A 25,678-nucleotide genomic window follows, 5' to 3' on the forward strand; every position below is an offset into this window, starting at 1 on the left:
GCATAAACCTACAAACTTATACATGATGCATAAATCTCAATTTCCTGATGTAGCCAATGGACCCAAATATCACATGGCTAAAGTGCAAGAAAATCAGGGTCTACTTAATTATTCACCAAACCCTTTCACTTTCATCAATCAATTAGATAAGAATGCAATATCCAAAAAAATCTGCAATGGATATTTTGATTGGCTAAAATATCTTTTGAAGTCTTTTATATCTTGTATAAAGCTGCTCTTAAAAAAAAAAAAAAAAAAAAAAAAAAAATCTTGTATAAAGCTTCAAGATTCACATTTCCTGTAGTTGTACCAAACATTTTATAGATGGAAACTAGTAACAGACCAAGCCGGAGCGATGCTCATTTGTCGAAAGAGGAAGAGGCGAAAATCGAAGGGGAAACAAGGGACTACTTTGATGAGTTAGCACCTAGACGTCACACTAAGCCACAACGTAGCGAATACGCCACCCAATATGTTGATAAACTACCCGATAATCAGGATGATGGTCCGAGTCCAGAGTATATTGAGTTTCAACAACTTGAACATAACTCACAAGTTTGTGCTTTGCTCTTTTTTGTAACTTGTTGTAGTGCAATAGTTATAGGCTTATAGGCTTATAGCTACTAGTATTTGTTATAGTGATACATCTATATGAACTACACTTTTATAACAATAGTAACTATGTAAATTATGCTTTACCAAGATAAAACTGGTTCGAGTATTTGCCAAATAACTATGAGATAGTAACTTAGATCAGATATTCATTCTTCTAGTACTAATAAATATATTTTCTTTCTTGCAGAAACTAGTTTATGGAAGTAACGAAGTGCCTGATGAATTTGTGGAAACAGAATATTACAAGGATCTTAATGGTGTTGACAAGCACCATCATACAGTCAGTTTCTTCTTTATCGTAAACAAATTATATTTAGAGTTAATAGAATTATTCATTTTCCGCAGATTAATATTGCAATATACAACCATCAACACTGATATGCAAAAAAAAAAAAAAAAAAGGGAAAAAAAAGAGTAAAATAGAGTTATTAGTAATACCCCTTCCGTCTCAAAAATAGTTAATGACTTTGCCTTTTACTCTTATCGACACTATTCACAAAAGTTCAGGCAAAAATGACATTTAACTCTTAAAAGCAAGAATCTTTGAAATTCATATAAATCCTCTGTCACACACCACAACAACAACAACAAACTCAACACCACATGTCATAACCCGTCCTTAACCATAAGAACGTGTTAGATAACGTATGATTTCATTGCGAGGTATTGACCTCTATATGCGACATTTTTAAAAGAACAACTGCATTTATTTTACATTACAAACCATAACTCTTATGATAATACAAGCTTTAGACAATATAAAGATGATTATCGTTTAGCGATAATCTTAGACTTACAAACTTTACATGTGATGATAACAATACGATTTCTAGCATATTTTACATTACAAATCCTCCGATATGCAGTTTTATTTTTGACACAAATATGCATACTCAAGATCTTGTTTAAATTCAACATGTTGCAGCGAAAGCTTCTAATTATCACCTGAGAATGAACATGCTTAAAACGTCAACATAAAGTTGGTGAGATATAGGTTTAATGCCGGCAGCAATATATATATAGACCACAAGATTTCATATATAAACATTTTAATAAAAATATTCTAAGTGGTTGAGCACTTGGTAACCATACTTAACATTTAATCACGTCGCATATTCCCTTTATTATAAAATCTTACTACACCGTACCAAGTGTAGTCACGAAACGAAGTATTGTGCAACCGTTGAATACTGGTCGTCCAGTCCGGTTGGGGTTGTCAGGCCCGATAGATCTATCAACAGGATTCGCGTTTACAATACCGCTGTAAATATTAGTTACCAAGCTACAGGGAAGTATGCCAGTGGTACAACTCAACGTAGAATATATTTTTCAGTTACTTGTGTCCATAACGTAAAACATAAAATACATGTATTCTCATCCCGAAATATTTAGAGTTTAAAAGTGGGACTATATACTCACTTTCGTCTTGAAGATATATATAATTTGACTTGGTCTCCGGTTGATATCACGAACCTATCCATATATAATATATCAATACCTTTTCTTTTTAAACAAACGTCACATATATATACTTGTTATACTTTTAATACTTTGAATAATTCCTTAGTCCGTAGTTAGCAGCTCGTTGTTAGTAATTCAATTTTAATGGTTCATTTTTAGATGTTTAATATACCCGCAATGAAATAAATAAAACCCCCAACGAAATAAATAAAACCCCATCGTATATGTATTGGTCGAGATTAATCTTGACCCACGGTACCGGTGTTGTCAAATGACGTGTTGCGTACATAAAGTACCGGTGTTGTCAAATGACGTGTTGCGTACAAACATGGGATCTTATGATTAATCTTCTCGTGTTGTTTACGGGTGATCCTGAACCATATAAAATTGAATTATAAGTACATATATATAAAATATCATGTTATCTTAGAAATATGTGATTTATTTAATTTTTCCCAATTAATCCCGAAGTTAAACAAGTCTAGGATAACCAATTTTGTTTCGGTCATAGTTTCTTCGTTACAAATCCGTTTTCGTTGATTCAACTTGCCATCTCATTGGATCGAGTCCCTCTTTAAGACTATGAACTGAAAATACCTTGGTTTGTATTCAAAATCACACGGCATAGGTGAAACTTTAGTGAAACTTATGAAGTTAAACATTTTTGTTACAAAAAAATAACACTTAATGACCATTTTTCTAAAAATACTTATACTTTGAATTAAATCATGAAATTTCTATGTGTTAACATATTTATAGTAAAAATCATTTTTCCAGAACATAAACCTCCAATTCAAAGTTTAAGATAGTTTTTAATTATCCAACCCAAAACAGTCCCCGGTTACACTCCGACGTCGTAAAAACAGTTTTTAAGATATTCTTTGAAAAACCAAGTTATACCTTGTTAAGTTAGCATATATTTAAGTTATATTACAGGTCTTGAAGTATTTTAAAAGTTAAGTTAGAAGGATCTATTTAGTTTGCAAACAAGTTTGAAAACTTTCAAACTATGTTCTTGTTGTTAAAATTGTATACCACAAAATATGATAGCTATATATATATGAATCGAATAAGGTTATGAACATAGATACTACCTCAAGTTCCTTGGACAAGGTTTCTGTAAAAGAGGAGTAAAAAGCTAGAACCAAAAGGGTGATGAAATTGGATGAAAGATTGGAAGTAAGTTTGTGTTCTTGGAAGGATTTCTTGAAGTGTTTTTGTATGGTTTTCTTATGGTGTTTAAGTAAGGTTTTTGAAGCTAAATGATGGGGAAAATGCTTGGAGATGATCAAGTATGAAGTTAAGAGTATTTTGAGAGAGAAATGGAAGTGTAAGTATAAGAAAATGGGGTGAAGAAATGGTGTGCATGCATAAAAACGTTTTTAGGTTATAAAGGAAAAAAAAATACCTAACTTTGTTTTCTTGCTAAATAATTCATGCTACTTGACAAATGGTTGGTTCCACATGTTTCTTAATCATTTAAGGCTGCTAAGGAGCAGATTTTTATTGGTATATACCAATAGTAAATACATCTAGAAGCTGCGTATGATACGGGTACATATACCCTAGGTATACGTATAGAAATCTTTGAGAAAACGGAACGAGGATTCAAATATAGCTATCTTTTGTAAATATACTTATATTGTTTTATGTATTTAAGTCTTTAAAAGTGATTAAATACATTACTTATACGATATATGTATAAACATTATAGGTCATAAGTATTTAAGTCAAATAACGTTACGTATGGTTATCGTTTTGAAAACTTAAGTTAGTAGTTTCAAAATATACTTATAACTTATTGTTATTAATACAAAATGAGATATTAAAACATTCTTAGATCATGTTAAATATGTATATATACATATATATACACAAACGTATAATTATCATATATTGTATAGTTCGTGATATCATCGGTCAAACTAGACGGTCAAACGTTGTGTAAAACTCTTTTCGAAAACATAAGTCTCAACAATTTGGATTGCTTATCATGTTGGTAAGGTTTAATTTATGTAAATATTAATCTTATAAGTATAGAACGATCGAAAAAGTGCGGGTCAACTTTAGGGTTTTTGCTTATCGTGTCGGAACCATATAGAGATTAGAGTTTAAATTTGGTCGGAAATTTCCGGGTCGTTACAGTACCCACCCGTTAAAGAAATTTCGTCCTCGAAATTTGGTAGAGGTTGTCATAAATAACAATAGGAATGTTTTCATGACGAATATGAGGTAATAATGAAATTTTATCATTATTGAAAGATTTAGATAAAACGATTCGGTTATGTGAGACGCACGAGCGAAGCTATCACAAAAGAGTGATATTACTAAATATAGAATTGTTGTAACCGATGACGTGATTATGATCGATTTCCGGGATTTAAGGGCTTTAAAGAAAATCTTATGTAATAAGATTTAGTTTTGCGGCGATCAGGATCTTCTTTGATTTAACGCGGCAATCTGTTTTGATTTCTTTGTCGAATATTTCACTATAAATTTACCTCCTTCCCTTTCTTTCTTCCCACATCTTCTATTCTTTCTCTTTAGTTCCTACTTTAAGACATTCGCTAATATCCTCCATCCCATTCTAATCCTTGTTATATTTCTAACTTTCATATCTTTCATTCTTCTTTTTCATCTATCACCAGAAGAATCTATTCTCTTTTATCCTTTCCTTGGAATTATAATGTTTTTAATTCTCCCGTGCCTTTACGTTGCAATACGTATTGATATGCACGGTTTGTAGTTTCGGGGTTGTTGTTAGGTTTTATACCTTCCCTTATATTTCGATGTTCCTACTCCCGTCCCTTAAAATCATTGTCATCCACAGTTAATGCTCTCTCTTATTTGCTGTGGTTTATGTTCCTATTTCTATTCTGAGGTTTTGTCCCTTCGTTTCTTCTTCCTGTCCTCGAGCCAAGCGAACAATGGTCCGAAATTCGTAGGTAGGAAATTTGGAATGAACCTAGCTATTGGTTTTAGAATGAAATTGTAATGGCACGATCTTGATTCGTTAAATTACTCGAATATTCCGGAAAAATAGAACTATCAAGGTGATACGTTCTAATATGTTTGGAGACTTGATAGAATGTAAGAGCCGTGTAACATGGCACATGATGACGGTACTATGAATCATCACATTCCATTAGAAACTTAACATGACTTACTGTAATATAATGAAGTTGATCAAGTTTCATTATATTATACTAATTCATGCATCAGTTCCCAACACTACTTCAAATCATTTATATTTTAATCTCGGAGGTTTCAGAATTTAGAAATTAACACAGTTTCTTTTATATTGTAACGCAGATGTTACGGAGAGATAAATGATCGCAGATAGGAATAGTTGTAAAAATATCTCCAGAAATATGAAAAATATGTATAACGAATGATATGAAGATATCTTATAATATCTAAGATAAGATGATGATGAAAAATATCATCCGGGCAAGGTTTTGAATAAAGAGTAGGGTTCTTACTGACGGTTTCAGCAGGTACGGAATCGTTTGTATTCTTTGAGAGCAGGTTCAGTCCCTGTGATTTATCCACAGCCTCTTTCATACTTTGCTTCATCCGTTTTCTAGTTCCAAACTTTTTTTTTTTTCAGCTTTACCACCTTACTATTCTTTGTCATCAAACTTTTGACCGTTAAAGTCGTTTACAGTTTTTGCTGCTTCGTTAGCATTTCAAGAACTATTTCATAGTCCCGGGTGTTTTTCAGAAACTTCACGTTCAGATTATGAAATTCTTAGGGATAGACATTATAGATATGATGGAAGAAGTTCCGCGAGATTTTCAAAATACTGATTGTTGATTTCGCCAAAAGGATAACGATCTGCTGGTGCACCTGCTGATGTTGTCGAGGGATATAAAAGGTTTTCCGGTAATGACGGCGAAAGGACAAGGTATAAATATCATGATTATAATAGAAATAATCTCACTGAAAAGTCGAAGTGGAGCTGTGACAAAATTAGCTTCTTGAAAAGGAATTGTAGGGTTGTTCTTGCTAATAAATGGCAAAGGATTCAATACGTTATGTGTTAAATTATGAATTTGGGTTCGAGAGTTCTTCAGGTGTATAACTGTATGTATAAATCTTCATTCCGTAGGCAAGGTGCGGCGGGTTCAACTTCTCGGTCGAGGTGTTTTCAGGAATCATGAAAGGATTTGAATGCGAATTGTAATCGTCAAGTTACGAATGAGGTTTAAGATAAAATCAAGTGGCAAGCTTGAAGAATTGTTTAGCTTCATATGTTACAATCAACATTTTAATTCATTTTAATTGTCCAGAGTTAGCCGGAACAGTTAGCGTGGAATCATTAATAGATTTTTAATTAGTTAAATCGTGTGTTTCTAACAATTTTTTATTTTATTTTGTCCAATGTTTTCTTCTTTATGCCACTTGTTGAATTCTGGTAGGTCAAAATCCGAATATGAAATTTGATTGAAAATGGTTATTCTGGGGTGAGCGGATACGAATATCGGTGGTTGTAAGTAAGATAATAGATAACCGTTGAATCAGATTCAAGAATGTACAATATAACTTATTAATGAGAATTCTAAATATTCCTCGGGTACTACCCACCCGTTAAAATATTTTCATCATTAATAGTTTGTACGAAGGAATTTTTAATTACTATCTTTATGAAAATATACTTGCATATATATTTTCTTCAGAGATAATCATAGATTTAATGAGTCAATAAGATATTAAACTCATTTGATTTATCGTTAATTCTTGGTTACATAATCTCTAAGACTTTAGAAAATACATAATCGTCATACGATACGTAAAGCGAAGATAATCGATGTAGAACGATATATAGAACGAAGATCATACTCGAAGTACAGATATTGAGTCGTGTGATGTTGATATTCGAGATACAGATTGTGATGTTGAGATTTAAGGCGCGGTTGTGATTGGGGTGATAAAGGTACTGTCGGCGTTGACGATGGTAGTACGGATTATGCTGCTGGTGCTGCTGTTGGTGTTTGTAACCTTCGCACCATATTCTCCAAAACCACTACCCGAGCACGGAGTTCGTTGACTTCTTATATTATACCGGGATGATTGACGGTTGGAACGAGCGAATGAACAAGATTTGAAATATGGGATAGTATGTAATCATGACGAGATACTCTAGAAATGAGCGAGAAAATGGTGTTTCGAATAGGTTCGCCGGTAAGTGCTTCTGGTTCATCGTTAAGAGGACAATTTGGTGGATGGAATGGATCACCTTCTTCTTGCCTCCAGAAATTTAGTATATTACGAACCCATCCCCAATTCATCCAGAATAGATGATGGGAAATTGGTTGATCCATTCCGGTAACGCTGTTCTCGGAGCTCGAATGGAAATCCATATCGGCGAAGCTATCGAAGTCGGAGGAATTTGAGCTGGATGAAGAATCCATCTTGTATGGTCGGAGAAATGAATTTTTGGTTTGGAATAGATTATAGGAGTTGGGTTTGGTACTCTTCAATACATAATTTACATATGTATATATAATATCAAAATCCCATGAATTACGGAGAATCTTTGAAATACGTCAGGCAATGTCTATAGTAACAGATACGCTAGGATATGAATTTTGTCTATACACTATCGATGCACTAAATGCAGTAAGACGTGTCTAGACTTAAGAATGATAAGCAGGCAGTTCCCTAAGAATGATAAGCAGATGATTTCCGACTAGGATTGATAAGCAAAACTTTTGACAGGCAGACACGGTCAAAGTCCAGACTCACTTAATGTATCCTAACAACTACTAGTTAGACACACTAATGCAAGGCCTGGTTCGCTAAGACCAACGCTCTGATACCACATGTCATAACCCGTCCTTAACCATAAGAACGTGTTAGATAACGTATGATTTCATTGCGAGGTATTGACCTCTATATGCGACATTTTTAAAAGAACAACTGCATTTATTTTACATTACAAACCATAACTCTTATGATAATACAAGCTTTAGACAATATAAAGATGATTATCGTTTAGCGATAATCTTAGACTTACAAACTTTACATGTGATGATAACAATACGATTTCTAGCATATTTTACATTACAAATCCTCCGATATGCAGTTTTATTTTTGACACAAATATGCATACTCAAGATCTTGTTTAAATTCAACATGTTGCAGCGAAAGCTTCTAATTATCACCTGAGAATGAACATGCTTAAAACGTCAACATAAAGTTGGTGAGATATAGGTTTAATGCCGGCAGCAATATATATATAGACCACAAGATTTCATATATAAACATTTTAATAAAAATATTCTAAGTGGTTGAGCACTTGGTAACCATACTTAACATTTAATCACGTCGCATATTCCCTTTATTATAAAATCTTACTACACCGTACCAAGTGTAGTCACGAAACGAAGTATTGTGCAACCGTTGAATACTGGTCGTCCAGTCCGGTTGGGGTTGTCAGGCCCGATAGATCTATTAACAGGATTCGCGTTTACAATACCGCTGTAAATATTAGTTACCAAGCTACAGGGAAGTATGCCAGTGGTACAACTCAACGTAGAATATATTTTTCAGTTACTTGTGTCCATAACGTAAAACATAAAATACATGTATTCTCATCCCGAAATATTTAGAGTTTAAAAGTGGGACTATATACTCACTTTCGTCTTGAAGATATATATAATTTGACTTGGTCTCCGGTTGATATCACGAACCTATCCATATATAATATATCAATACCTTTTCTTTTTAAACAAACGTCACATATATATACTTGTTATACTTTTAATACTTTGAATAATTCCTTAGTCCGTAGTTAGCAGCTCGTTGTTAGTAATTCAATTTTAATGGTTCATTTTTAGATGTTTAATATACCCGCAATGAAATAAATAAAACCCCCAACGAAATAAATAAAACCCCATCGTATATGTATTGGTCGAGATTAATCTTGACCCACGGTACCGGTGTTGTCAAATGACGTGTTGCGTACATAAAGTACCGGTGTTGTCAAATGACGTGTTGCGTACAAACATGGGATCTTATGATTAATCTTCTCGTGTTGTTTACGGGTGATCCTGAACCATATAAAATTGAATTATAAGTACATATATATAAAATATCATGTTATCTTAGAAATATGTGATTTATTTAATTTTTCCCAATTAATCCCGAAGTTAAACAAGTCTAGGATAACCAATTTTGTTTCGGTCATAGTTTCTTCGTTACAAATCCGTTTTCGTTGATTCAACTTGCCATCTCATTGGATCGAGCCCCTCTTTAAGACTATGAACTGAAAATACCTTGGTTTGTATTCAAAATCACACGGCATAGGTGAAACTTTAGTGAAACTTATGAAGTTAAACATTTTTGTTACAAAAAAATAACACTTAATGACCATTTTTCTAAAAATACTTATACTTTGAATTAAATCATGAAATTTCTATGTGTTAACATATTTATAGTAAAAATCATTTTTCCAGAACATAAACCTCCAATTCAAAGTTTAAGATAGTTTTTAATTATCCAACCCAAAACAGTCCCCGGTTACACTCCGACGTCGTAAAAACAGTTTTTAAGATATTCTTTGAAAAACCAAGTTATACCTTGTTAAGTTAGCATATATTTAAGTTATATTACAGGTCTTGAAGTATTTTAAAAGTTAAGTTAGAAGGATCTATTTAGTTTGCAAACAAGTTTGAAAACTTTCAAACTATGTTCTTGTTGTTAAAATTGTATACCACAAAATATGATAGCTATATATATATGAATCGAATAAGGTTATGAACATAGATACTACCTCAAGTTTCTTGGACAAGGTTTCTGTAAAAGAGGAGTAAAAAGCTAGAACCAAAAGGGTGATGGAATTCGATGAAAGATTGGAAGTAAGTTTGTGTTCTTGGAAGGATTTCTTGAAGTGTTTTTGTATGGTTTTCTTATGGTGTTTAAGTAAGGTTTTTGAAGCTAAATGATGGGGAAAATGCTTGGAGATGATCAAGTATGAAGTTAAGAGTATTTTGAGAGAGAAATGGAAGTGTAAGTATAAGAAAATGGGGTGAAGAAATGGTGTGCATGCATAAAAACGTTTTTAGGTTATAAAGGAAAAAAAAATACCTAACTTTGTTTTCTTGCTAAATAATTCATGCTACTTGACAAATGGTTGGTTCCACATGTTTCTTAATCATTTAAGGCTGCTAAGGAGCAGATTTTTATTGGTATATACCAATAGTAAATACATCTAGAAGCTGCGTATGATACGGGTACATATACCCTAGGTATACGTATAGAAATCTTTGAGAAAACGGAACGAGGATTCAAATATAGCTATCTTTTGTAAATATACGTATATTGTTTTATGTATTTAAGTCTTTAAAAGTGATTAAATACATTACTTATACGATATATGTATAAACATTATAGGTCATAAGTATTTAAGTCAAATAACGTTACGTATGGTTATCGTTTTGAAAACTTAAGTTAGTAGTTTCAAAATATACTTATAACTTATTGTTATTAATACAAAATGAGATATTAAAACATTCTTAGATCATGTTAAATATGTATATATACATATATATACACAAACGTATAATTATCATATATTGTATAGTTCGTGATATCATCGGTCAAACTAGACGGTCAAACGTTGTGTAAAACTCTTTTCGAAAACATAAGTCTCAACAATTTGGATTGCTTATCATGTTGGTAAGGTTTAATTTATGTAAATATTAATCTTATAAGTATAGAACGATCGAAAAAGTGCGGGTCAACTTTAGGGTTTTTGCTTATCGTGTCGGAACCATATAGAGATTAGAGTTTAAATTTGGTCGGAAATTTCCGGGTCGTTACACTACATGAGTGGTGTATGAGGGAGGTGAGATGTAGACAATCATTCCCCTATCCGAGAATAGAAACAAGTCATTTCTCCACCCAGAGTGGAAACCACTCACTCTGTCAGACACTAATAAGCACTAACTAGTTATTGAACTCTCGCTTCGCGCCGGGGGTTCGATTTTTAATGTATTTTATTGCGTTTAGTAAAATTATTTTGTGGCTAACGATGATGTCGTTGAAGCGCAACTCGAGTCGAAGTAAAAGGTATAACCCGTGAGAGATTTAAATGTTATTTTAAATTAACAATATATGTGCATCTCCGCGTTTCGCTATGGAATTGTCGACTTTTAAAAATTTAACGCAAAATCAACGTGTATGAAAAGTACCCCAAATATTTAGCGTTTTTTAAAAAGCGTCCGTTTTGCGTATAGCTAGTGACATTGTGTTCCTAAAATTATTTCGAGTTTAACGATGGTGTCGGAAAAATTTAACTCGTTGCGAGTGAGAAAATATGACATGTTGAATATTTGGGTGGAGTTTATTTAAGATTTTTTATGAAAATGGTTATTTGACACTTTACCCCCTGTTTGGGGGGTTGATTTGAATTTTTCAAAAAAGTGTGGGGGCCTTTGTTGGTAAAATGAAATTTAGTTAAAATTAAAAAAAAAGTGAAAAGTCGAAAATGCCCCTGGTACTATTGGTAACTTTTGTCTGTTAGTTAATATGTAAATAAGACATTTATTTTGAGACGGCGGAGTAACAAAATATTGTCCTTCCCATAGTAGTCTAGTCTGAATAGAAAAAATCTTATCTGTTGACCTATTTACCCCGGAGTAACTAATAGAGTTACCTAATTCTGATTTTCTTGATCTTCTAGACTGGAACAGGGTTCATCAAAGTAGATGGCACAAATGGGACTACCTTCAACTTAGTCCCGGAGTCTGATAATGAACATCATGCTTCTTGCAAGGGGAACCCAGCTACGAATGAGTGGACCCCAGAACCTGCTGACACGGTAAAACACTTTATATATGAGGTCACTACGCAGATGAAGTTATACTTGTGTAAATCTAAATGCTAAGGAGATTATAGCTTTTTGTTACAGGAAACTTCTGTGTCCGTCAAACCTCACAGGAGCGAGAGTTGACATGGATTTGTTGACGGGGTTGTCGTGAAACAGCATTTGTGTTTTTACGGTGCATCGTTCTAATTGAAGTTTCTATGTACTTGTGTTCTTAATTTATAACTTCGTGTGTATTTGAAACTGAGATGTGTTTCGCTAGAGAATAATAATTAACTAAGAATGCCATTGGTGATGTCGATCTGCTGGTTAAGTTTTGAAATGTTTCATCTTTACAACCAAGTGAAGAATAAAGAACAAAGAATCTGTGTATCTTGAGCCTTAGGCCATTTGCAATCGTTTCTTCTTTCACTGAACTTCTCTCCTTCACATCAGTGCCACATCAGCACAAACCCTTTCACATTCCTTTCACTAAACACTCACAATCATACACTTCATTTCAAACTTTAATCAATTTTAAATTATTATTTAAATTAAATACATAAAATAAATACCAATAACATTTTATTAAATAAAATTAAAACATTACATTATTAAAAATAATAATATATAATAATAATAATTATATAATATATAATACGGAGTAAACTTTAGCTAAAATAATAATAATACTCCGTAAAACAATTATACTTATTAAGTTATAAATATATATATTTATTTATTGTTTATGATACGGAGTATTTATCATTATCCATAAAAACTCCCAACACCCACCTGCAAACCACTTGACTACTTCAAACATATTTCTCCACCTTCAAAACTCCCAACACCCACCTGCAAATTAATCTTTAATATAGAGTAAAATATAAACTGAGATTAAATCCTTCTTCTTCCCAATTCTTATTTCAATTTTTCAGTAAAAAAAGAAAAAAGAAAACTTTATTCAGCTTGCGGGACCCACTTCAATCGTGAGATGTCCGCTAGAGGAGTCACTGGCGGCTCAAGTGGCGAAGTGCTGATGGTGGGGGTGAGAGGGTGGCGACCAGTGGCGGAGGTGGGTGGCGAATCATTGCGGGTGGCCTTACCATAATAGATTTGGAGTGACTAACTTCAATACAATCGCAATTGGCTTTCCTTTTGATCAAACAAACCATGACTGTGAATTAAATTCATTTATCATTTCCTAATATTGTACGAATCTGTATTGTGTGCTTAGAAAGGAAATACAAAAATATATGAGTGATAATCTTACATTGACATATTGGATGCAAGAAACATAAATAATGTAGAGTGCTATGCACAAATACAAGGATACAAGGACTAAAAAAAAATAGGTAATTAACTACATATGCTAGTACCATTTTCATCTTTCTAGTTACATGACTTCAAATACTTTATGTAAAGTAATATGACTTGCGTATATAAAATATTTTAAGTGTTTATGTAAAGTAAATCTGATATGAATTGAATATATAAAATATTAATATTTTATGCAAGTGTATAGCTCGTTTAACTTGGTTAACTCAATTGACTCGTCAAGTTCGATAAACTAGTCTGACTCGAGTTTTTTAAACAAATTTTCGGTTCTCTAAAGTTAATCGAACAATAATTTGTGTTTGAGCTCGACTTGAGTTTAAAATTCAATAACTTGAACTCGTTGTAAACAAGATTGAACTCGAGTAGCTATGTAAAAACTTGACCCCTTAATACCCACATGCCCTCTACTAGACCTAGAGCTTGGCAACATGTTGCCTCGAGCTCCATTATTCTTTTGAACGACTACAAACAAATGTTTAGTTGTTGGGAAAATATTACTTCAACGAATATATTAAATACATATCTCTTTCTTATTCATATTACATAGCACATTTGCAAGATACTTGGGCTAATTGAGATAGTTGTAGAATGGAACTACTGGATGGATGTTATTTAGGTTTAATCAAATGCTTGATTTACATTACATAATACATAAGAATACATTGTGGGCAAGCACAAATACTATAAATAAACATAGACATCAAATTTATTAGATACAATTATAACAACCAACAAGTGACGAAAACCTGTCTCCGGTAGAAAGATGCAATTATGGGACACGGCACTCGTCTATGTTCCAGATCTCTTTTGCATATTGAGATATTGTTCTATCACTGCTAAACTTCCCACTTCCAGCTGTGCTTAATATCGACATTTTTATCCATCTCTTCTGGTCCCTATAATAAGCACCAATACCAAAATTTACTCAGTCCTGATGCTCGTCATCATCATTATTATTTAATTAAAAAATAAGATCAAAACGAAAGCAGGCAATGGTAAACGACAGCCGTTATCAGATGTACAGAGTAGCAATATGTTATAGTCTGAGTTTGAAAATTAGGGACTTAAATAATGGTCAGAGCAAGTACTCTTGGATTTGAAAGATCTTACTTGTATGCTTCATCCACTTTTGCTTGGGCGTCAATGTAGGCTGGGAAGTCATGACCAACAAGAAAATAGTCCCCGCGGCCAAAACCAGAATCCCCTTCAAGTGAATCGAGTAGAGGTTCGTAATCATAGCTTCCAAATGCTTTAGATCTTATAAATTGCTTTGCTTCTTCATATCGGGGATCTGGTTTGAACTGCACATTAAGGAAAACACACTATGAAACTAACCATGAACTAAAATGAGCGTAAACATATTATAGTGGTATAGTAATGGTGTCAAGTTTGACCAACTTAATGGGTGGAATGGGTAAAATACAGTAAAATATCAAATGGGTAATTATACACCTGGAAATGGGTCAGGTTGGGTCGGTTGGGGTAACGGGTCAAAATGGTTTTGGGTTGAAATGGGTCAAGGGTCAAACGGGTCAAGGGTCAAACGGGTCAGATTTTTAACGAGTCCAAATGGGTCAGGTAGTGTCGGGTTGAATAACAGGTCGAAACTGGTCATGGGTCAAATGGGTCAGGTTTTTTTGACGGGTCAGATGGGTCAGCTTTTTTTCAGTTTAGCATTTCAGGTTTCAGGTTTCAGTTTTCAGATTCGAGATTCAAGTTTCAGTTTTCATTTTCGCCTGTCAGCTTTCAAAAGCTAAAATTTAAACTACAACACATACAAACTTTAATAATTTAAATTTATAAAATTAATTTCTTTTAAGACAAAATTACATGGAGGGTCCCTGTGGTATGTTCAAAATTACAACCGGAGTCCAAAAGAATTTTTTTGACTTGATGGGTCACTGTGGTATGCAATTGTTTCATGTAGAGTCCAATTCGCTAAATGACGTTAAAAACTCTGTTAAGTTCCCTCACATGTAGTGCACATGAGGGTATTTTTGTCAATTTAGGTCCCCCTTGTTTATTGACCCACCCATCCACCCTTTATTCACCCTCCATCTTCTTCCATCATTAAAATCATAGGCCCTAATCTTGTTCATAAGCAACCTTCATCTGCTATCACAATCTATCTACTTCAACAATTTACAACTTAACACACAACAAAATAAAAACAAATCATCCATTCAATTTTTTCTACATATGTACACATTATATGACTATCACAATTCAACATAACACAATAATTATTCATACCTCTAAATTGAATTATGTATCTACTTCAACAATATATTTTGATTTATAGCATTAACAAACTGAATACACCTGAAGGAGACGGGGAATTCAAATCAAATAGGTAGTTAGCTAAACATGTAGCTTCAGTTGAACTATGAGCATCAAACACACATTTTCTTCCAAAAATTAGATTTAAGATTATTGAAACATACACCAACACACCTTTTGATCCCACAATATTAAATCATTAACCAATAATCCAATTCAATCAAAATTATACTCGTATTCATCATCACCATCATTTTCTACTGAAACTCATAACACATTCAAGATAAGAAAAAATCAAGAAAACCTATCGAAACCCAAAACAATATACAAATCAAATTTTTTGTTACTTGGAGACAGAATCGAATGGGAAGAAATCGATTTCACCTTTTTTGATTTACTAGTATGTCTTATTTTCTTGACCTTAATGTTAATTTCGTGTCCTTAATATTATTAGCACCAAACAGTTCATCATCATAAATCAAATCTTTATCTTCTTTATCTCTTGCTAAATTCGCCTCCTAAATCTACCGTCTTTTCTCGGTGAACCCAGATTAGCAAATCGGTTCTTGCACCGCCAGCGAAACTAGTATACGTTCGAGATCTATTTACCGATATCATGGGTTCTCGATTTTTTAGCATGGAAAGGTGAAAGAAGTAACAGATCGTGGAGTGGAAAAGCGTTTTGGGGTTCTGACCAAACGAGATTTCGATTTGTTCCAGTTTTGAGAGTCGGATCGGGTGTATGGTGGATGTGAATCCATTGATTTGGTTGAGTGAAAGAAGAAAAATTTGTGGGTTTGTAGAATTATAGTTTGATATAATGTTTAGATTTAGGTCAGGATGTGAAGAAATGATGGATGTTCATATGCCAGATCTTAATTTTGTTTTTATTTTTTTATTTTGTTCTTTTTGTTCCCTTTTGTTCTTTTTTTTTATATTAAAGATAGGGAATTAATAATGAAACGAAAAGAAAAATGGAAGAAGAGATGAGAAAATTACATTTTTATCCTCATGTGCACTGCACATGATGAGAAACTCCTCATGAAACGGATGCATACCACAGTGACCCCTTAAGTCAAAAAAAAAAAATTTTGGACTCCGGTTGTAATTTTGAACATACCACAGGGACCCCCCATGTAATTTTGTCTTCTTTTAATCAAAATATCAACTTATTATAATCATACATATATTATATGTAAAAAAGAAATATTAGATAAAAAAATGTTTTGGGTTCTTTTTTTGGATTCGAGGGCATATTTTCTTCCTCCACCTTTCTCACTTCTTTGACTATTTTATCATGATTCTCCTTACAAGAGTCGGATTGTGATTTCTTCAATCTCGAAATTAAACTCTTCATCGAGTCAAAAAACTCTTCTGTGTCGACATTCCCATTACAAGGGTGTCTATGATGGTAGGATTGATGGTATGGTTGATAGTGTGGTTGATAGTATGGTTGATAGTAGTGTTGTGGTTGAGCCCAGGGTTGGGTGCCAAAAGCAAACCTTCCAGCTTTTTCCCGTCCCCATTTCAGGTCCATAATGTTAACCTCCACTCGATCAATACGAACTGTAAGATCTTCAAGAGTGGTTGTTATTTCTTCCAATCCCCTGATCACGTCAGAGACATTGTTCTTCCTGCTCGCGTTATAGCCAGCCATCGAAACAAGAGAAACCTGCTCTGATACCAACTAATACGGACCAAGAATAAAGATTACGAAACAAACGTTTCTTCCCCACTTGAAAAGAACTCGTCCTCGAGTTCCAACTCAAATAAAACGATATACCCGGATCAAAGATAAACCAGTCAATGACAAGTTTATCGTTGTCATTCCAAATTAGTTTGCGACGATCTCTTGCAAAATTCTTGTGCTCTAAAACCCTTTTATCCTTCTCAACATTAATATTAGAACAAATAATGAACACAAGCATCTCTTCCATTCTCATCTTCTCGTTGGCATTCCAAGAATTATTCAAAGAAACAAATAAAACCTTATTTTTTGAAATTGTTAAATCTTCACCTTTATCAAGGAGACCTTTAGAACTAGCGGCTACTTTATGTATTGAAAATTTCTCCTCTTTTAAACTAGAGCCTAACAAGTTCAAATTTTCTTCAACACTAACGAAAACTGTGTCACTCCCCATCTCCTCTACAATAATTTCTTTTTTGGATTCGAGGGCATATTTTCTTCCTCCACCTTTCTCTCTTCTTTGACTATTTTATCATGATTCTCCTTATTAGAATCAGATTGTGATTTCTTCAATCTCGAAATTAAACTCTTCATCGAGTCAAAAAACTCTTCTGTGTCGACATTCCCATTACAAGGGTGTCTATGATGGTAGGATTGATGGTATGGTTGATAGTGTGGTTGATAGTATGGTTGATAGTAGTGTTGTGGTTGAGCCCAGGGTTGGGTGCCAAAAGCAAACCTTCCAGCTTTTTCCCGTCCCCGTTTCAGGTCCATAATGTTAACCTCCACTCGATCAATACGAACTGTAAGATCTTCAAGAGTGGTTGTTATTTCTTCCAATCCCCTGATCACGTCAGAGAGATTGTTCTTCCTGCTCGCGTTATAGCCAGCCATCGAAACAAGAGAAACCTGCTCTGATATCAACTAATACGGACCAAGAATAAAGATTACGAAACAAACGTTTGGTAACCGGTTTGTAGAACGCAAAGAATATATCACGTAATACAAATAAAAGCAAAACAATGGTATTTTTATTAATTCAAGAAAATAGATAGATTGATGGCTAGACACGTATATATATATATATATATATATATATATATATATATATATATATATATATATATATATATATGTCTTACATAATTGACTAAGATTCCTAAGTAGCTTATGACTGACTTTTTTAATATGGAAACAAGATAAACTTATAAGTAAACCAAATATATTAAATTAATAACTAAAGATAATAAAGAAAATAAATATCTCTTTGGCAAGACTCGATTTTAAGCCCAATTCAATTTAGCTCTTTAGTCCCACATCAGTCTACCTGTATAAAATTACTCATTTTTTTGACATGTTACCCAACCCACAACTTGGGCCAATTTGCCACCTCTAAGTAATAGACAAATTAGAACCATTGCTATACAGTAAACAAATAAGCCATATTGAGAAACAATTGCAGGAATCATGCATTTTAAGACTTGCTACAAGTATTTTAAAAGTCAAAGTCAAAGTAACCTTACCAGTCCATTCTCTCGGTCTTTCCTGATCTTCGGGACTTCATCTGCTGTTGCTCCAAAGAGGAAGAAGTTTTCCTCTCCAACTTCCTCCCTAATTTCAACATTAGCACCATCTAATGTGCCTATTATGAGACATCCATTTAGTGCAAATTTCATGTTACTCGTGCCACTGGCTTCCATACCAGCCGTACTGATATGTTGTGACAGTTCACTTCCTGGTATAAGAACCTCAGCTACAGATACATTGTAATTAGGCACAAAAACTACCTGAAAATAGTCATTAAGTTTCCCAAGATTAGTTCAAATTATATTATATAGTTTGTGTTAAATAAGACCAAGTAAAGACTAAGGGCTTAGGTTACCTTCAAGTACTCATTAACTTCAGGGTCAGTGTTAACAACAGCACCAACATCATCCACAAGCTTTACTATTCTTTTGGCATTTGTGTATGTTGCAAATGCTTTTCCTCCAATCATAATGGTCCTTGGGGTCGTCTTTTTCCGCTCTTCAGGGCTCATTTCCTGTTTTCAATACATATGATCTAAATAATATATAATTTTGTAATATTGGATCAAAATGAACTGATTATAAAGCTATATGAAGTGTTGATAGATATATAAAAAGATTTGTATAAAAGGGATAACGCACCTTCAGTTTCTTGTACCTATAAACAGCTCCCAAAATGTTTAACAGCTGTCTTTTATATTCATGTACACGCTTCACTTGAATATCAAAAAGGCTGTTTGGGTCAATGCTTTCACCCGTTACGCGCAATACGTAATCTGCCAATCGTTTTTTGTTGGCCATCTTAGCTGAGTGCCATTCAGCTTGAAGTTCTGGATTGTCAGCCAACTATTGGAGAGAGAGAGAGAGAGGATCAATATTTGTATCGTACGTGTTCGTTAGACATAAGATATTGGATTAAAAAAAGAGTATATTTTGTAAAAGTATATTTTGTACAAGAATATGTAAAAGAATCAGCTTGAAGTTCTATATTTACCATTTAACACATTTCTGTAAAAGCTGATTCCTTTTATACTTGGGTGTTTATTAGACATAAAAAAAGTAAGAAAACCAGAAGCGACTCATCTATAACTGAAAGAGTCAAAATTTTCGCCTAAAATAGCATCAGACAAAAACATACCTCACGCAGACCCACAAGTAGGTCTAGGTTAGTCACCCACTTGTCTGTTTTCAGCCATTTTGTTATAATTTGACTGAGTTCAGGGCTGCAAAATTTGAGCCACCGTCTAGGTGTTATGCCATTGGTCTTATTTTGGAACTTAGTTGGCCATATGGAAACATAATCGGCAAACAACTCAGCCCTTAAGATGTCACTGTGCAACTGTGCTACACCATTGACCTGAAAAAAGATATATAACACAATACTTATACTTATATTATTAATAATAAAGTGATTCATTATACACTTTTCGTATGTAAATTTTTAACGTATTACCGTATGCCCAGAGACTACACACAAGTTTGCCATCCGCACAACAGGCTTATTTGGGTTATGATCAAGAATGCAGATATCTGAAATCTTACTCTCAAGGTCAGGACGTGTTGACTTTATCATCGCAATGAACTACAAATAGTACAAATACTTTATTTAGTCGTTAATCAAGTGTGTTTGTTATACATTCAAGATTAAGTTGTTTAAAACTACATACTCGCTTGTCAATTTCTTCTATGATTTCCATGTGACGAGGAAGAAGCTTAGCCATTACAACTTGTGACCATTTCTCTAATGCTTCCGGAAGGACGGTGTGGTTTGTGTAAGCAATTGTCCTGGTCAAAGTCAACTCTTGGTTGTTTTTATTTAAGTAAACTAATGAATAATAAACTTAAGGAACTTGTATAATTGAAATGAAAACATTACAGACTTTGAAGTAACAGCCCAAGCTTCATCCCATCCTAAGCCTTCTTCATCCATCAACAATCTCATTAGTTCGGGAATTGCAAGAGTTGGATGTGTATCGTTCAACTGCACGGCCACCTTGGTTGGAAACTCGGACCACTCGCGTGCACTTGTTCCAACTTGTCTTTCTTTAAATCTAGCAATAATATCCTAAAATGATTCTAACATTAGCTTTCGGTATGAATTAATTATATTGGAATCATATATGAAAGATGAAAGTTAAATGCATACAATAGATGGTTTTAAAACTTGATACATACAATATGACATTTCAAAGTTTGATACACACAATAGTAAAACATGCATAGTTTCATACACAATGAAACTATAGAAAAACAACCTGTAGTGATGCACTGCATAGGAAAAACTGCTGCTTTAGGCGAAGAAGCTTTCCTTCTTCAGTAGCATCTCCAGGGTAGAGAACAGCACAAATCTGCAGGTAGTAATCTAATTAAAATAATTTACATGCTAAAAGTTTTTGAATTTTTACATGCTATACAAAAAATATAAATTTAAAGACGTTTTTGTTTTAATCACTGTTGTAAATGGCGTCCGTTGCGTCCGTTGCGATGCCCGTTGCGGCGTTTTGGTGACTAAACCGTTTCGACCCCGTCCCGTTTTCTTATAAGCCGGTCAACGCTCAAAAGTCAGGTCAAATGCAAGAAAAATTGGGTCAACGCCGGTCAAAAGTCAGAAATTCTGTTAAAATCGGTCATAAGTCGGCAAAATCAATCAAAATTGACTTAGTTTAGTATTCCATTTTGTATTATATTAACGCTAATAGCAATTATAAGTACAAACTTGTCAACGAAGGTTTTTTAGCTCTAAAATATGTGTAAATATATATTTATATATATAAAAGTCAACATTAGTCAACATCCGTTTCGACCCTGTCTCAGCCCCGTTTTTTTCGTTGCGACGTTTTGAGGTTGCTACCGTTTCGGCCCCGTCTCGCGTCCTTTTCAACCTTGGTTTTAATACTTGGGAACAGTGTTGCAAAAAACGACCAAGACGGCCGTCGCAACGGATTTACTAGTGTACTGTCGTAAAGGATCAGAAAACGGGTAAAAAGACTGTTAACAATTAAACAACGGTAAAACACGGTCAACAACTGTAAAAAACGGTCAACAACGGAAAAAATGGCCGAGACGGGGTCGAGACAGATGATGACCAACGTTGATTGTCTATATGTATTTTAAACGTAAATATTTCAAATTAAAGGCAACGTTGGTCAAACACAACGTATTTTCCTTTAAGTTAAATATTTAATTTATGTTTGAAGTATTTGTATAAAAAGTCAATGTTGGTCAACATTCATCTAGCCCCTAGGGGCAGATATACTTTAGTACCAGTGGTAGCACTGAAATACCCAATGTGGTGGGGAAAAAAAATTGGGCTTTTAACTAGTAACACCACTGGATAGTGTAAATTTTTTTGGGTGACACCATTTGATAGTGTAAATTTTCTTGAGCTTTTAACTAGTGACACCTGTGACTACGATTCCTAGATCCGCCATTGTAGACTTTGTATCGACCCCATCTTGACCATGGCGACGATCCAAGGTCCTGACCATCTCGACCCCGTCCCGTGTCTTTTTCAACCTTGCATAGGGAAGAGAAAAACGAACCTGTTGAGCTCTAGCATGTAACTCAGCAGCAGACTGTAACTGCCCATCGTTAAACTGAAACAAGTTGAAGTCCTGGGCTCTAGCTTTTGCCTCCCAAAGACGAAGACTATTAGTATTCTTAGTTTTGTATCCTGGAATTGGTACATCGTATGCTAAAGCTTGTAGCACCTCTCCCCCAACCCATTTCCGGCTGCAAGATAATGTCATATGTAATGCTTTCAGCAAAAAAAAAAATAAAAAAAAAAAAAAAAAATAATAATCATTTAAATTGATCTCAATAAAACTAGATATATGAAGTACAGCTTACGATCCGGTGGGGAGGATCTCGACATGACCAAAGAATCTGACGGGAAACACAACGTCATGCCTGACAATCTCCCAAGGACTAAATTTCTGTAGTATAATAAACAAACACTTGGGAAAAAAAAAAAAAACATTAATAGAAAAAATGAGTAAAAAAAGTATCAAGCGAAGTTCAGACCTCAAGCCAATCTTCAGCCATTTCTTCTTGTCCAGCTTTAGAGATACTCTGTTTGAAGAGCCCATACCTGTACCTTAGACCATATCCCCATGCTGGCAAATTTAATGTTGCCATCGAGTCCAAAAAGCAAGACGCAAGCCTCCCCAAACCACCATTACCAAGTGCCATATCCTTCTCCTAGAATTGTTATAAATGAAAATCAAAATCAGTGATATTCGATAATAACCTAAAGAAAAGAAAATCAACAATGCAGTTACCTACTAACCCTTAAATTTACAGATATGAGCATGTGTGAATAAAATGGAGAATATGTCAAAGACGATTATTTTCATGTAAAAATTATATTAAAAGTTTACCTGCTCTGTGATTTCTTCAAGTTCATGTCCCAGCTTGTTCAAAGCACTTGCATATGCATCTTGAATATCAAGATTACCAATGGCATTAGTCAACGCCCGTCCTTGAAGAAATTCCATGGATAAGTAGTACGTTTGTTTTGGGTCAACTTTGTGATAATGCAGATAAGTCTCGTTCCATTGCTGCACAAAAGTGAACATAAAAGAAATAGAGTTGTATCACCTACCTGTATAGCTTTTAAAGGTAAACATTGTGCTTCCCGAGTTATGTTCAATCTAAATATCAACGAAAAAAAAAACAAATGTAAATATTTTAAGGATAAGTAGCTGTACTTGTATGAGTCGGTCACGAACACTCTCTGCTGCTGCATAGTATGCTTGCTCGACCTCAAACTTGACGGGCGAAAAATGCGGACTGTACTGAGAATGATACTTAATATTGGAGGCAATATCAGTTGGATCTTCTGCTAACGGGTTAGCCGCAACAGGAATCTTATCAGAGATCTTAGATTCAGCAGCACCATTGGCTTTGGTGGTAGTCTCCATCCCTGGAATATTCCAGAAACTATTCTACTTTATATACTGCAACATGACAACAATAAAATAATGCAATCAGGGGCAAAGCTACAATGAATGCGTGGCTACATGTCCATTTAGTCCTCGAAATGTATATTTTTGAAAAGTATATGATATTAAATAAGTTTGTACTAATATTCATAGAAATTCATACACCCCTGTGAAAACTACTTATTTATTTAACTTAATAGGAAATAAACAAGAAAGAAAAAAAAATGTGTATTGACGCCTACAGAAGATATGTGGTTTAATATAAGATAATTACAAAAAATAACCTAGACCATGCAATTTCTCAAATTAACTCCAATGACCATAACATAATAATCAAATTAATGATAATACCAATTGTAATACTCAATCATACTATAATTGCCTTTCTGATTCAACACAAATAGTCAAATACATTTCTGTAAGCAAACAATAACTCGGTACAAAATAAGTATAAATAAATAACTGAAAGTTAACAAGTGTGAGATGTACTTACAGTATGGAATCAGTTATACCAATTGTAGAATCGTGTGAGCGATTGCAATGTAGGTCGAAAATATGAAGGCTATTATTTATTATTAATAGCAAAGATGAAGCAGATATTTTAATAAAAATACAAAAGCGATCTGTGAAAAGTACTTAAATATGGAATATACGTATATATGTGTGTATCTTGTGAGAGAAATAAAGGTGAAATTGAGAGGAGATAAGTAATGGAGGTCGGTAAGGTAATGTGTGATTGTGTGGTGGTAGAGACTGAAGAAGATGATATTTTTGTGTGTGATATTTTCCAACGGCACGTGCGGCGGATCGACACGTGGGAGTTCGTTGCAAGCAAAGTGAAAGCGCGCATAACTAGATTCATTGAAGAACTTGGAGATCCGAGTCGAGTCGACTAAAGTTTTAAAGGGTTTTCATTTTACACCCTCGAAATCATGAGAATATTTCGGAGTTGATATATTTTATAGTTACATCACTAACTATTTTTTTAATTGAAATGTAACTATTTGAAATCGGTGAATAACTCACTCATCCGATCATTTTTCACACATACACATTTTGCAGAAACTGCATTATGGGGATTTGATCCTTAAACCATCTCGAGAGGCAGGCAGAGTGGGCCGAAATTCTGGAATATAAATCTGTAAAACCTCTCATGAGTCACTTCATAAATAGGGTAAATACACTAAATATTTTAAGACAGAGGACTCGACCTTGAGACCTACTACCTTCATCCAACACACAAAGAGTTCGGCGTACCACTAGACTACAAGAGCGGATACAGTTACATCACTAACTATGAGAGGCGAATCCAAAAATTTACACGACTGGTGTCACTAAATAATACTAAAAAAATCAATTTTTCAATTACAAATTGGCGTATTATGATGAAATACAAACTTAAAAAGGTAAGTTACATTTCAGTATAATGTCCTCTATAACTTAACATTTTCTTGAAACGATTCATAAATTATCTTAAATCAACCCAAAAGATTTAGACTTAGAAGATTTTGTTAAAGCTAAATTCAATAATAAAAAAAACATCGTCACCATAAAGAAAACTTCACGAATTTTATAAAAAATATGTTTAAACGGGCAAAATTAAGCTAAATAAATTTTGAAAACACTTGATTGAATGGGCTTTTAACCTTTAAATGGGTCACGCCCACTTGAATGTAGTGTCACCAAAATAAATGGACTGATTACCCTATATAAATGGACTAGTGAATGAGTTAATTACTGGGATTATCACCAAAAAGTCCATTTTTATAAACTTTCTTGACTCACAGCCCTAAAAAAAAATTGACAATATGCCCGCGCAAGGCGCAAATTCCCTTGCGTCTTTGCGTCGATGCGACATTGCGACTTTGCGACCTTGCGGCCTTGCACCTTGACCTGATATAACTAGGTCAAAATTTCCATTAGTTGCCCCCACTTCCAATTTTTGCGAATCGTTTGCGACTATTTGCGACTCGTCACAACCGCCACACTCATCGCAAATCCACCAACATCACCACC

At 34.0% G+C, this 25,678-nt stretch overlaps 2 protein-coding genes across 6 annotated transcripts; one reads left to right on the forward strand and one right to left on the reverse strand.

The window, feature by feature from the left end:
- The first annotated feature begins 251 nt into the window (after positions 1-251).
- LOC139852618 (uncharacterized) lies at positions 252-12,208 on the forward strand. 2 transcript variants are annotated; one of them, XM_071841929.1, is made up of 4 exons: positions 252-555; positions 803-895; positions 11,766-11,903; positions 11,981-12,208. In XM_071841929.1, the coding sequence occupies exons 1-4, from the start codon at positions 325-327 to the stop codon at positions 12,047-12,049; spliced, it is 531 nt and encodes a 176-aa protein (XP_071698030.1). In that variant the 5' UTR covers positions 252-324; the 3' UTR covers positions 12,050-12,208. The 2 variants fall into 2 exon arrangements, with proteins under 2 accessions (XP_071698030.1, XP_071698031.1); XM_071841930.1 differs by having other exon boundaries at positions 253-555; positions 11,994-12,208.
- Positions 12,209-13,730: 1,522 nt separating this feature from the next.
- On the reverse strand, positions 13,731-24,336 carry LOC139855941 (alpha-glucan phosphorylase, H isozyme). 4 transcript variants are annotated; one of them, XM_071845178.1, is made up of 16 exons: positions 24,156-24,336; positions 23,429-23,677; positions 23,099-23,278; positions 22,743-22,919; positions 22,569-22,675; positions 22,262-22,451; positions 20,975-21,067; positions 20,600-20,784; positions 20,387-20,504; positions 20,173-20,301; positions 19,858-20,076; positions 19,362-19,565; positions 19,076-19,234; positions 18,717-18,980; positions 14,337-14,527; positions 13,731-14,122 (listed from the first exon to the last, which is right to left on the reverse strand). In XM_071845178.1, the coding sequence occupies exons 2-16, from the start codon at positions 23,639-23,641 to the stop codon at positions 13,996-13,998; spliced, it is 2,556 nt and encodes an 851-aa protein (XP_071701279.1). In that variant the 5' UTR covers positions 23,642-23,677; positions 24,156-24,336; the 3' UTR covers positions 13,731-13,995. The 4 variants fall into 4 exon arrangements, with proteins under 4 accessions (XP_071701279.1, XP_071701280.1, XP_071701283.1 ...); XM_071845179.1 differs by having other exon boundaries at positions 13,732-14,122; positions 22,569-22,654; positions 24,156-24,335; XM_071845182.1 differs by lacking the exons at positions 23,429-23,677; positions 24,156-24,336 and having other exon boundaries at positions 13,733-14,122; positions 22,562-22,654; positions 23,099-23,237.
- Positions 24,337-25,678: the final 1,342 nt, after the last annotated feature.

The sequence above is a fragment of the Rutidosis leptorrhynchoides genome, chromosome 6, assembly GCF_046630445.1.
Source record: "Rutidosis leptorrhynchoides isolate AG116_Rl617_1_P2 chromosome 6, CSIRO_AGI_Rlap_v1, whole genome shotgun sequence".
NCBI lineage: Eukaryota > Viridiplantae > Streptophyta > Magnoliopsida > Asterales > Asteraceae > Rutidosis > Rutidosis leptorrhynchoides.